The sequence below is a fragment of the Pezoporus occidentalis genome, unplaced genomic scaffold (assembly GCF_034315485.1).
Source record: "Pezoporus occidentalis ecotype Australia unplaced genomic scaffold, CSIRO_AGI_Poc_V1 ctg75, whole genome shotgun sequence".
NCBI classification, from domain to species: domain Eukaryota; kingdom Metazoa; phylum Chordata; class Aves; order Psittaciformes; family Psittacidae; genus Pezoporus; species Pezoporus occidentalis.
The window spans coordinates 2,450,916-2,465,310 of NW_026916104.1; the positions used below are offsets into that span (position 1 = coordinate 2,450,916).

Sequence of the window (14,395 nt, forward strand, 5' to 3'; positions counted from 1 at the left end):
TCTGCTGCTAAAAGAAAAGACATACACACACATAGCTCTACAGAGAATTCACACAATGACTCTACTTTCTCTTAGCTAAAGGAGGATGTACAAACTTTTAAGGCAATAATAATTCAAAACACAAATGACATGCTGATTCAAACCCGGTACCAGTGCATTTGAAATGGAATTTTTATTATCTAAGCTATGCAGGAAGACACATCAACATTTCAAGAGAAGCCCAAATTATGATTTTTTTTACTGCATTCTATAATGGACAAATACTTGCTCCTTAGGTTAAAAAATGTGGAATCCAAAGCAAATTTACCTACATCTTTTTTTAAAGTATTTTCTGTACAAAAAATATTGTATTTTATTTTCAGTTATAACAGACTTCTAAATTTTGAGATCTTATTATTTAGTATTGGATATACTGACAATTCTTCCATAATTTCTGCTTGATTAAATTCCATGCAACATGGCATTAAGTTAAATTCATAGAGCAGAATAAATTATAACAGGGTTAGCTTCTAAAACAGGTGTAAAAAATAACACATTTTAGTGTTACTTATCAGCTTTGCTAGGGCTAGCTAGCTTTTTCTGCACTGAAGCGCTGAAGTATATGTTCTGACGTGGACATCAGCAATCTCAGCAACTACTGTTTTTGCAACAAACTACAAAAATACATGTAGAGTAGCCGATCTAAAAATAAAGCTTTTAATTTTTAATCCTTTCAGAAGCCTGAAAGGATGTTATTAAGAATTTCACTAAAATAAAAATAAATGAAAACAAGAATAAAAGACCATCTCCAGTATACCTGTAAAAGAAGACAGATTGTTCAGTCCATGAAGGTGGTCAGTATACCTTTGCAACACAAAAGGCAATCTGTTGGGTGACTTTTGAATGGTTCTGCATAAAGCTGTTCATTTACTTTCCAGGGAAGATTCAGCTATTCATAAACCATCACAGCTGAGAGGAACCAAGGTGTCTATAAGAACAGCAGGTATTTCCACAACTAGTCACTGAAGATTTCTGTACTGTACCAACATGGGCACTGGTCCTGCAAGGAAGTGTGGTTCCTTCACAGGAGCTAAGTGACAAGGCAGAAATGAGGAGAGACTTAAATGATGATAATTACTAAACAGAGTGAGAAAGAAGGGACTCTTAGATTAAAGAAGAAAAGAAAGATTAAAAAGACAACTGACCTGAGTTCGGTTAAAAGCCACACGTGCAAAAACTGCCTGTGAGATTCCTGCTCGTTTCAGTTCGTCACGGACCCACTGGTAGATTTCGGAAGACACCTCTGTGTTTGTTGAGACCTGCTGCTCCAACGGCTTGTTCATGGATCTACTGACAGGAGGAGGGTGGTTCAAGTACTGTTGGTTTAAGGACTGCTGGGCTAGAAGTCTGTTCACTGCATACTGCTGGTTCAGCAACTGGGCCATTACCAGCTGCTGATTTACCAGCTGAGGGCTAATGGGAGTAGATACAAGTCCAGGGTGCAGGTTTGGAAGCGGGGTCCGAACTGATGGTTGACTACCATGAGAAAGCTGAACAGGGGATGGAGGCTGTTCGGCTGTGTTCCCTGGGACCGGCTGCTGACCGAAGTTGACATGGTTGGCACCTTGCTGGGATAGTTCAGAAAGGCTATCCATCTCAACTACGGTGGAAGAGAAACATTGGAAAAGCCAACATAAGACTGAAAATCATAAACTTCATGCTCTTCCTGCTAATTAAACAAACATAAAATGGCGCACTCAGGTTCATGTTTCCCGTACTCTCCAGCATAGATTAGCAGCATGTAACATCACTGTTACAGCTATTTGCCTTCAAAATTCACCTACAAATAATGGTATAGTGAATATATTAAAAGAACTCAAACCAAAAGACAAAGCAACTAACCAAACAAAAAACCCAACAAACTGGTCATCATCATCACTGGGCCCTTGGAGGAGCCAGCAGAACATCAGAGGCAAAACCACTCCTTTGCTTTATGTGCTGGAAACCACACAAGGCAAAGGAGTAACTTCCTGAGAGTTCTGCAACGGCACAATGCAACTAAACCACAAGTGTGCGGCTGCAGAGCACATTCCCACAGTGACAGGTGCAAGGGACTTCGGACACGGTAATAAGCAACTAGAGAGGGGGCAAAGATCAGACACAGGAAACCACTCCTTGTGCTGCAGAAGATGCAGGTGAAACGATCAGTGCATCTGCGCAAAGAGTAGGGGGACTGTTGCAGGAAAGCACACCCTGACTAAAGAGAAGAAGAAGCCCTTGGTGACTGGTTTTGTTCTTCCTATGGTGTCCCCCACCATGACATCTACAGTTCCCAGCCACTGGAAATCTGTAACAGGCAGGGTGGGGGTGTAGACCTCCCCATGCTCTGCTAATTTCTAGATGCTGCATCAATTGTATGGGACTGCTAGGAACTAGTATAATTTATGTAAATTACACAGATGGGCTGCTTTATCTTGCAACCATGTACGCATGGGTTTTTTCAGTGACTTGCAACATGGTTGAATTTTTTTCTTGTATTAACTCATCTGCCTTGACACACCCTCCTTTTTAATTAACAACACAGTTTTTTAAACTACAAGAGTTCTTACAGAATCCCTCTTGTGCTTGATAAGACAATATAAATGAGTCCAGGCTGATATAAAGGACTTGCCTTTTTATCAATGTATGGCACTTTACAATTTTAAACAATCTCAGTTCTAGAGCTTTGGCAATGCTGGTCTGCAAATAACCTTAAGAAAGCGTGCTGTATTTACAAACCAAAATGCCAGTATCTTCACAAAAGTGTTAGAGTGATTTTTTTCTTATAGTAAAACATATTTTTTTTTTAATAAAGGCAATGTCTGAGCGTTTCAACAATAAATATGATCTTCACTAACAGTCATTCAGTGCAAGACCACCCTTTCGTCAACAGGGATGAGAGCCAACAAAAGAAATCAGCACCTGGATTCCCACCCGCAGCCTTGGCTCCCCATCTGGCCTATCATGGGTAGAAATTAACAAATGAAAATCAAGCCAGTCGTCCTGCAGAGAGGTTTGGTGTCCATAGCGTGGATCAGCCCCGCAGTAGAGCATCAGCTGTTCCTCATCCACATGGCTTTGGGGGCAGTGTTGCCTCTCACCCCAGCATTAGGTTACGGAGGAAAACTCACCCCTATATATGTTTCCTATGCACTGACTTCACTGGCCCCAAGGAATGGGTGATCAACCAGTCCTGGCAGGTCAGGTGAGGAAAAGCTTGAAGAATTGCGCAGTGCAGGAGCATTGCCACCATGGAGGTGGGAGAGCCTGCTGTGGAAAGGTCACCCTCCCATGCAGGTGCTCAGCTGCCTTGCACACAGACCACAGGAAACCAAGTGAAATCTTACCACCGACTCTGGTGGTCTCGGAACAAGGGTTTGGTGGTGCACAGAAGGTACAAAGTAGATAACAGAAAGAAGCTGCCTTTTTTTCGCTAGTGGAAAGTGGAGATCAACCCAAGTGGGCCATTCACTTGGAATAGTAATTCAAGCAATTATCACAAAAGTGATGGATTATCTTCATTACAGCCTTAAGCTATAAAAGGCAAGGAACCCGTTTTGGTAAACAAATGATTTTGCTTCAAATACTGAAAGCCAAGTGAAGATCAAAATTCAATCCAAATTGAGGTCCAATTTCTTCTTTCTGTTGAAAATTATGGAGAAATTTTCTGACACAAAGTGCTCAAAATCATGTTAACAGGTTTAAGAAATAGTTCTAAAAATGGGAAAATACAGAAAAATAAAAGGTATTACAGAATTAATGTCCTACTGATGGATTTTTTCTCTCCAGTAATTTACTTGTGCTTACTACAACCAGCAAACAATTGTCACAACAACTATTTGTTTAAAATGAATTGAAATCAGGGTCCCAAAGTTAGAGAAAGATATGAATTTATAAAATTATAGCATTCTTGTTGGAAGGCAGTAATAGTTATAGAAGCCTGCTTCTTTAAATATACATTAGCCAGAGAAAGGAAAAATATACATACATTAAGAAAAATCAGTCCGTCACAGTTCCAGGAAGAGGTTTTTAAACTATTATTCTGGGCAGTAGAAGATGTCTAGATTTACAGAATGACAGCTTTACATCTCTGGCAACCCAAGTCAAGTTTGGCTGTTTCAATAGCAAATATTTATTTAAATGAATTCTTTCACTATATATATACATTCTACATCTACTCATCAAAAGCATCCTAAACTTATCATGAAGGGACCTGGCTTCTTACATGACTGTGACGGACCTCGATGTGACACATAATGGTATGTATCCACCACTGTGGCAGAAATGATTTTTTTGCTTACCCATCATATCTTTTGCCTTCTTGAAATGTTTATACCACCTTCCAAATTCCTGACATTTTGCTGCTGAGACATTTGCATAGTAAGTGCTGTTCACAATGGAAGAGATCATACTCTGTGTGAAAAGGGGAGAAGAAAAAAAAATATCTGTAATACAGAGCAGTACAAGCCAAAGCACAAGTTATTTCAATTGTTGAAACCATTATATTTTTAGAGTTTGAGAACCACATTGCATTTTTAATCCTATCATCCAAAGGCTTTCAAAAAAAACTCATTAATTGAGCATAAAACCAAACCAAGGTATATAGTAAATGGGAGGGAAAAAAACCCAACCAGATGTACTAAGGGAAGAACAAAGTTATTGACCAAGAAGCATCAAGCAATGGGATGGGCACTGGATGGAAGAGGCTAATCTTGAAAGTGCATTTTCTCTGTACTATTTCTGCTTTTAAATTTGATTGACCCTTCATGTACTCACACAAGTTTACAGGCATACAAATCCTACACTGACTCCAAAAATGTAAGCAATGCCTCAAGGTGCCCATGCCCCTTCCCTTTGTGCTACTTATCATCAGGCAGACCCCAGAAAGCCATAGGATAAAAAGTTATCTGAGTCACCTATTGGTGGGATAAAATAAGGGGTGTTGTAATAGAATAAAACATGTATGCAACAACTCATAATAAATCCAGACTTGCTTTTCCTGAACAGGGTATTTTAAGTGATTTGCAGAAATGGGCTTATGAAAAGCTCTTATTGTCATGTTGTCGTGGTTTAAGCTAATTCTGTAACTGAATATTAGCTGTAAAATAGACCAAAGGATGATAGAAATGATTTTTTTTTTTTTTTCTCAAAGGTTCTCGAGATATCAGATAGCTACAGTGAGAAATTTACCTTCTGCTCAGTTTTGACCAATTTTAAAATAGTGGAATTTACAATGCATAAAACTTTCAGTTCCAGTACATTCTTGTACAAAATCAAGCAAGACTAAGGCTTGCAAGATGATATAATGCTCCAACTTGAAAATTATATTCAGTATATCATGTATGAAAAACAAAATTAGCAAATGTATTTTCAATAGACTGAACTTGGCCACACTTCAGATTTCTGTGTGGAAAGTAGTGTGGAAAGCTTAACTACAGGAATTGTCCGGCATACTGAGGAAACAGTGAAAGTCAAGGAGACAAAGCCCTGATTATTATGTTTCTTCACTATTCAGCATGTAACACTTAGCTATATTTGTGCTGTCGTAAAATCAATGTATAGCATCAACCTTTTATTACACAAACTGCGTAACTCCTGAAAGAAAGAGTTTGGAGTAAAAATGCAATAAATATCACTATAAGTCTTCTTTTATAAGGCTAGTTCTGCTTCTAAGTAAAAGTATCTTGATTATTGATCTTAGTGAAGTTCGTTATAGCCATTTTCTAACGTATTACTCAGTAACAAGCTATTTGTGGAGGCTTAGAACTGCTAGAGTGAGGCAGTATTATTTATGCCAAATGTGGATACCGTCTACTCTCCAGGCAGCTATTTTAATGTTTCTCTGAATCACCAAAATTCTTACCATTCCTTGATATTAATCTGGCATTTCTGAAATTAGCTAGAAGTCTTTTGTCAGTGGTAGGAAAGGAGAATGAAATCTTAATAGACTACGGCAGCTCTAGCCTGAATGACCTGAACCAAGATCAGCTGAACCCAATTTCAATTTCCAGTATAATAGCAGTATCATTAATGTCTAATACTTGCAAAATTATTGTTTAAGCTCTTTTACAGATTAAACCATTTTAAACATGGGCACATGATACATAAACCCTGTGGATCTGAACTGGTGAATTATATGAATGCACAGTTGCTCTACACGCAAAACCTGCAGATCTGCATGTGCAAAATGGGGAGCTGCACTCGTAATGGGCCACCATCCCATACTAGTCTGTGCATATTTTGAGGATGCCACTTGGGCTTCAAGGTGGTTTTCTCTCATTTTACTTTGCTTCTTTCAGATGTCTTCTCCTGCCCAAATAACTTCAGTGAATACAAAAACATGTATATTGATAATAATTTTAGTAAATTACCAATTATTGATGAAGATCTCTGTCTAGGATTTCCTAATCCTCCTTTCCATGTCATTTTACAAAGAATATATGACAATGACATGGCAGTTTGTGACACCCTCTTCTTCTTCAGGAATAAAATCAATGCAGTTACTTTATTTTACAACCAAATTTAAGCTGGCCTGCTTAAATAACAGTGCTAGAAATTTCCCCTTCTTTGACACAATGTGAATTTCAGACTCTGATGGCTAATACTGGCATTTTACTCCAGGTCTTCAAAGTAGATTAAAAAAAATAAATAAAAATCCCACAGACATTCTCAACACATTTTAAAATGAAAATTATCCTGCATTTTCTTTGAGAACACTTCATGCAAACATTCAAGTGATATTACCTACGCTAAGAATCCTCATCAGGAGGAATCAATGATTTATTTACTAATTCACTGAAGGAAAAATTTTACAAGCTGGATAAAATATTACTACCTTGTTAACTCAGAAAATAACTTGACAACATTGAATTTCATTGTTTCTATGCTTTATTTATTGTCATCAAACTTGCAGTCACGTCAGTGCAGAGAGATGCACTTTGCTACAGAAATTCCTGTATAATTCCTATTGCTGTAGAATTCCTATCTGTTTTAATGGCAATCTACAAATACGAATGCCCATTATGGTTAGGGCCTAAACCTGAAAATTAACCCTATGACTTAGGGGTCTTCAGAGATCCACTATCTAGACTGGAGAAACAGTGAAATTTTTCTTATTTCCTGGGTCATTACACAAGAGGAGCTCCCCATGTCTTGGTTTACACTTATCAATAATCAAAATTAAAATTATTGTATTTGAAGCACATCATTTTCAAGTACAACTCTACATAGGCATCCCTTATCTGTATGGCACAAAGGCAGATGCCTTCCATGTAGAGGGATGACAAATACAAACATATCATACAAATCTTCAAATGCATTACATTCATCATTCATAATCTGATTTTTTTCCACACATCACAAAAAAATTTGATAGAACACAAAACCTGGCCACAGGATATGCACTCTTAACGTTACTTCCCAGAAGTTTATCCTTGAAAGTAAGTTGTGAGACTTCAAGATCCCAAACTTCTGTCTTTCCCCTCTCTCCATCCCTCCCCCACCCCAACCATGTCATTAGCGGTCCCGTTCTGAGAATCAGGAGATTGCATCTGAAATGGTGCCACCTTCACAGAAATCCCACTATTCTGGAATTATACCATCTGTTGCAGCCCAAGTGCTCTTTTTTTAGCCAAATAAGTTAATTATAATTAGGCATCCAACAACTGTGTGGAGGTAGGGGTAGAATTCGTTCTGAAGTTCAGATGAGGTTCACCCAGCACAGTTTGAACCAAATCCCATTCTCTCAGGAAGATTAAATACCGGAGATTTGAAAACCAGACACCATCATTTTTCAAAGAAGTTAGGGAACTCCCTGGGGAAATATTTTCAAACTCAACCAGAACTCTTTTCATATGCCCATCAAATAAAACCTGATAAAAAGGTAGAATCAGACACCTTTTGTATTGTGCCAGATTCTAATGCAAGGTGCATCCTGCAAGACATGGGAAGGATCCGAGCCTTTTGTGATGGCCAGTCCGTGCAGCCACCACTGCAGGTGCTACAAGGGAGGCATTTCTGAGTCATTGCCTCTAACACCACTCTCCAACCATGTGAAGTATTGTCCGATCATCGCTAAAAGTATACTGTTGTCCCTTTTGCAAAACAGCAAAAACAATGTTAATCAGGTTAATTCAATCATCTAAACCAAAACTGTTCATGCTTTTCTGCCAAATCAACCAACCACAGCAAAATCTGTTATCAGTGATTGCTCAGCTTCCAGTCAAAAAAGCTTTTAACCCCCACAGTCCCAAAACTTCCCCTAAATAACCTTAAAATTATTTTTATATAGGCAGAATGAGGTTGTTTTCATGCCTCATGAAGGGGTAGTTGGGCTGCAGTATTTACACAGAACAAATACATGCGAACAGACTTAGCACAGAGTAACAGACACAGCAGCTTCCTAAAACAACTCGGCTGAATTAGATATTGGGGATTCCTTTGCAAATGAAACATTCCCCTCAAAATAAGCATTGTAACCAAAACTTACATAGGCCTTCCAGGTTGTTTAACTAGGAAAAAAAATCCAAGCTTTTTCGCAACTCATTCATTGGTGTTTAAGGCTTCAAGCCTGCTTGGTGGAAGGGGCAAGGGCTGCAACAACTTATTTACACAATTATCTAAATACGATTAAACAGCTGATGGACAAATATTAAACTGGAAAATGTATAGTCATTTCAGCTTAATGTAATCCTCTTTCTGTAAACACCCAAGATGATTTTTTTTCAACCAGAACAGTCCTGACATCTCATAAGCCTAAGGGTGAATAGCAAGAGATTGTTTTTGATAGTTATAAATATTCAAAAGACATGCAGACCATCTGCTTTCATAATACAGGTAAAGCAAGACTGAAATGGTGACTGCTGTATAAAAATGGTTCTTTTAACAAAGTCTTCCTCTCCTCGAAAACTATAAAGACAGATGTCAAAAACTGTTTACACAGGGTAATCAGGAGCGTGCAAAATGTAATATTCCTTTTACACACAGTGCTTGCTAAAGACATTTTTTTTCTTTTTCTTCCCATCTGTGTGTTGCAACACATTTCTACAAGTTAAAAACATTTTTTCAAACAGAGATCTCATGAATACCCAAAAACATGCTATCTGGTTTCTGAATGCTAATTAATTTCAACTAAGGAATCTGATTTTTTTTTCTGTAGGAAGGAATGCATGCTTTTGAAATGGAGTACTTCAACAATAACAGACACTGAAAACAGAACACCCCACAAGTTTAATTTTGCACTAGTTTGACATTGGCTATTTTCACAACTGTTTTACATTCAAACCCGCATCTGCTAAATCTGGCTGTAAGACAGACAGCAACTATTCTCCTGCTTTTCAAATGAGATTTTATTTATGTTTTACTATTTATCAAGTTTTTCAGTATAAAGCCTTGTAACAACATAATGGTTTTGTCAAGTGGTAAGTAGAAGATACCTCATCTTCCAAGCAAAGTATGAACGGTGCTGCCCATAAACCCTACAGTCAATTTTCAGAGCTGAGGCACTAATCTTGACAGTAACCTTTTAATGTATTATATTAATGGCAGAGAGGCGTTAAGCACCTTTTTTATAATTCTCAATAAAATGAACATTTACTGAACAATCTGTCAAACTACTGGCTCCATTTTTTAAAGCCAAACTTTTAAGGCTCTATTCTATTTTCTCTTTCATGAATCCTCCACTTTACATCCCTAGACACCAGCAGGGTAGCATGCTCCAATGCTACAACCCTTACAAGTCTTTGTCCCTACGCCTAGTTTGAATAGTGATAAAGTTGCAGAACAGAACAGAACTTAAAGACAGGGGAGGGGGAGCGTGGGGGAGTCTTTTCATAAAGGACAGAGGAACTTTGTTTCCCCCAATCCTAGCCACTATCAGTGCCTTTTGTTTGTGTAGAAATTGCAAGCATCAGTTTTAATACAAGCCCTACTCTTAGGAGTGCTTATTTCCGAGGAGGCTCTATATTAACATTTTTCAAATGAGAAGGGAACATTCAAGCCCCAACCGGATAACACAAGATTATCCCCAAATCAAAAGATTTTAGCCTGCCTGAGCCTACGCCAGCCCACATACTGCAAAAACTCAACCAGGGCAAAATGTTGTTCCTAGTGTTCTGGTATGGCAGAGAATTAGCATCTGCCACTCTGAATAAAAGCAGCCTAAATATATCCAGCCACTAACTGTTTTTTGGACAAGGAATCATGAAATGGACAGTTTAATTGCATATGAAGAATTATGTTAAATTCCTTGGTCCATTACCTTGAACTATAGCAAGTAATGCAATGGAATTTGTCGTCATATGCCCTACAAACATGTAGGATAAGTGAAAAACCCACAGATGGACAGAGAAGAAAAAAACACTTGTTTGTGCCTTTGGCATTACACTTGGATGGCTATCTGACCTCCATACTGTTGCCAGGGTCAGGAGAAGTAAGGATCTGCACAGCAAATAGTGGTCATATAAGTTAAAACTGCCTAAAGGCAGGATTAAAATGACAACACAAGCTTTTCTACCAATATATAACCATGTCTTTCCTGCTTTCTCCTATCCTTGTAAAGCCTAAATTATCCCCTCCTCCTTATCTGCCTTTTGTTCTCTTTAAATATTAGAAATGTACATATTAATGTAAAAATAAAATACTGAATGTAATGAGGAAACATATAAAACAAAAAGAATCCAAATCATATATACACAGGTTTATGCAATATACCCCCACACAAGAAGATTTTGAAAATCAGAAATGAGGATTCAGCATCTGAAGGAACTGATCCTTGCACTATTTTTACCATTTTGTAATGTAAATTCCCAGTTGCTGCATGACAGAGCAGCATTCTCCCAATGTTTTCCAAGCATCTCCCACTGATGGATATAAATAAAGCTCAAATAAAAAGCTGCTTCCCAAGATACTAGTCTTATATCTACAAAGGTTAAAAGCTTAAAAGAGAGAAAGATAGGTAGGTGGGAAATGTTAATTCAGATTTGAAGAACTTCATAACTGCTTCACAAGCTTTATGGCATAGTGCTTTAGACTTTAAAAAAAGGAAAGAAAAAGGAGTCACAACCTCAACCTGTAAAAGATAAGGAGACATAACACATTTTTGTATTCATTGACAGATGTCCAACATGAATCTTTTTAAGAATACTGATTTTTATTGCACACAGAAATATTGTAAATGGTGAGTACTTAACATTAAAAGCACTGGCTAAAGCTCTCCCAAAATCAACCTGGATAAAATATAAAATGCAACATAATCAGTATTTAATAAGTTAATTCTCATTTATTTCATGGAATGAAAATGGTCCTATATTTTGAGCGGTGAATTATTATACCCTAAGATTTTGATTCTGCAAGTGCCTTTGCCAGAAGAGCTCTGAAACCTGAGAGGTCCACAGGGTAAGGAAAGCACTATCCGTTTTAGACAGGAATCTGCTTAAAGATGTTATGAAGTAACTGGATTGCTCTTTCAGCTTGAATTGGGAATTCACGTTTTCAAAGGCTCCTTCCATTGCTCCTACTTCAGTGCCCATCACAAAGCTATTTTGGGGCATACAGGCAGAATTTCTTCTGGATGAAAACCTAACCCAAAAGCTATGCTCCAAACACATCTGGACCAGGGCAAAACTACTCCAAGGTATGTCTCATAATGTAGAGACAGGGTCCTCAGTCCCTTTTCCAGGTTGATGCTGCTCCTACACGAGGCAATTCACTATGTGAAGCCTGCATGCCTATACTCATCTCTTCTCCTTGGGATCCAAGGAACAAGACTAGAGGAAGCTGAAGCCCAGGAGGACAATCCAGATCATGCACAACGGATATGAATAGGGCAAACCAGTATTACCTGTACAGAAAAAAATCTGGGGTGAGGCCTTGGAGGTCTCAAAGACTGATCTGGTGTTAATCTGCAGTAAGAGACACCTTCAGCCTTCCTCTCAGGTGGATTGCTTGTATTTCCAATTACTCTGTCCAGGTCAGAGTGCTTCTGACTTGTTTCCTATCTGGAAATGCTAATCCTAATCCACATGCTTCCAAATGCTATCCTAATGCAAATGCTTTGTATGATTAGGGTCTTTTTAGATCTATTAATGCATTAAATTCAGCTTTGGGCACAATAGCCTTTTCCACAAAACAATGTACACTCTCTTGATAGAGATGTTGACAATAGCTCTATCTTCAACGAGCCCCAGTAGCTGTTTTCACTACAGTTTTTGTAAAAGGCTCTTCAAAATTGCCTAGTGTTATCCATCATGTTAAGGAAGATTTCCTTGCTGGGAAACAGGACATGATTTTCAGCAAGTCTCTTCTCGGATTCCACTGTTCTGCTAGGCAAAGCATCAGATGTCTGGCATGAAGTTGAGCCCTAAGGCACAATGTCCAGACAAGAAGTCATCAGACTCAGTAACACCAACAGTTGTCTTGCTGAATTTCTTTTGTGTTTAGGATTAGCCTTTTCTTTGATCCCTTTTCCTACACCTTTTTTGAAGACTTTTCAAGCCAAAAGGGACCATTTTAAGCATCTACTTGGACATTACATCAAAAGAGACCCTAGAAGTTCATCTAGCAATTTCTGAATTCAGACAAGTTACCTGTGGCTGAGCTATAGCAAACATCTGATATTGATCTGAAGACTTCTTGTGCTGGATCTTTCACCACATCCCATGGTAATCTCTCTTAGTAGCTATGTACCTTTTTTTTTCTTTTAAATGTACGACTAGCTTTTAGTTTAAACTTCATTGATTTCCACTCCTAGTCAGTGCCTCTCTCATGCCTTTGCTTGCTTAAATACCCCTCTATGCCAAATGTAACACCCCTTGCCTCTCCTTTGTTTAAATGCTTAAGTGCCAGATTTATTGTTTCAGGCCATGTGCCTCTTTATGAGCCACCTGTACATCTGACTGTTCTTAATCATATAGATACGAATTCTATGAGGATATTTATGCTGCTAAAGGCCTATAAATAACAGACAATTTTCTGTCCTGAGAAAAATGTAAAAATTTGCCAGGAGAAAAAATCAGTTATAGTATGAAATTTGCTATGGATTCTTAACTTCTGCTAAGCAAAGTCGCATGAAGGTGACATTTTAAGAAGCTATGTTAGCCAAGACACCAAGTTTTGCTTGTGTGCTGCTGCCTTGCACTGAGAAGAGCTTATGAAAACTATAGACGCTCTGAAAAAAACATAAAATATGCCACATTCAATGAAGGTAAATCAAAAAAGAAACATGCCAGCTAGCTTTCCATGTGGAATCTGCACTTGCATGTTGAGGGTCTACTTATTAGCAGTTTTTTTCTTAGTTACCCCTTATATTAAAATATATAAATTGGAAAAAAAGCAGCTAGATTAGGTTTAGCACACAAAGCTCATCCTTAACAAAAAAGTGCAGAATAAGGAATGCAGCTTTAGAAGCTTGGGGACATACTAGCTGGCAAGTATATTTTGGTGGGATTTCACTGTCATGCATACATATATACACACAGAGAACCACCCAAAATTCTGAGAGAGTCTATACATACTGACTCAAATAAAAAATACCACTAGGTAAACTTCGGGAGCTGAAATCTCCTCTCCATTTCTAGGAAGGCCATTGACGCTAATATCTTTCTCATGTGCCTCAGTTTTCATCATCACAAACCCCATCCTTCTCCATGACAGTTTACTAAGAAGTAACAAATCCTTTGCAAAGGCGGCACAGCCAGGCACGGGTTATGGTTTAGCACAGTGCAAGCTTACAGAAGGACTGCAATTCTCAGCATAGGAAATTTTAGGCCTCAACAAATAAAATAAAAATAATAGAGACAGGTGTATATGAGTAGAACCTTTCATCTGTTCCCACCCCTGGGGAATGGAACTCTTCCCTTTTGAGTAGTTTATCCCATGGCTTGGAGTCAGGCAGGTCTGAGGTTGCTGTTGTCCTGAAAAACCTGTCTTCTGATCACTGCTGCGAGGCACTGGAGGAATCTGATACTATTTGTGCTGTTCATAAAGAAGTGTCCAAGGAAAGAGACATAAAGCTCACCCCCACCTTAGGTTTTCCTACCATGTTTCTTGGAAATAAAAAGGAAGAACCTAATTATTAATTAAAAAAATTTAGGAAGTGTAGGGGAGGGAGCAAGCTTTGAGAATTTTGCTCAGAGTCTGTTTGAGAAATGCATCTCTTTCCTTCCTAAGTTATGATTAGAGCAAAGACATGCAATTAGTCTGGTCTGACAAGGTGAGAGTCGCTCATGTCTTAGCACTGCCTCTCAGTAAGTGGGTCCTGCTTTGCTTTCATTCCTGTCAGGTAAATATTACGAATTCAAGTCATTTTCTCCCAGTGCATCTTTTTGCCTACACCCCTGCGTCCCCTAACACAAGCATACCTCAGCTTTAAATCTGCTGA

The 14,395-nt window shown here is 38.3% G+C and overlaps 1 protein-coding gene across 9 annotated transcripts in view; it reads right to left on the reverse strand.

The window, feature by feature from the left end:
- SATB1 (SATB homeobox 1) overlaps positions 1 to 14,395 on the reverse strand; it is a 92,474-nt gene that overhangs the window by 42,144 nt on the left and 35,935 nt on the right. For all 9 annotated transcript variants that reach the window (XM_062602068.1, XM_062602070.1, XM_062602069.1 and 6 more), the window contains 2 exons: positions 4,320 to 4,431; positions 1,185 to 1,639 (listed from right to left, as the gene is read on the reverse strand). In XM_062602068.1, coding sequence (XP_062458052.1) covers positions 1,185 to 1,639; positions 4,320 to 4,431 — 567 coding nt within the window. The remainder of the gene's footprint in view (positions 1 to 1,184; positions 1,640 to 4,319; positions 4,432 to 14,395) is intronic.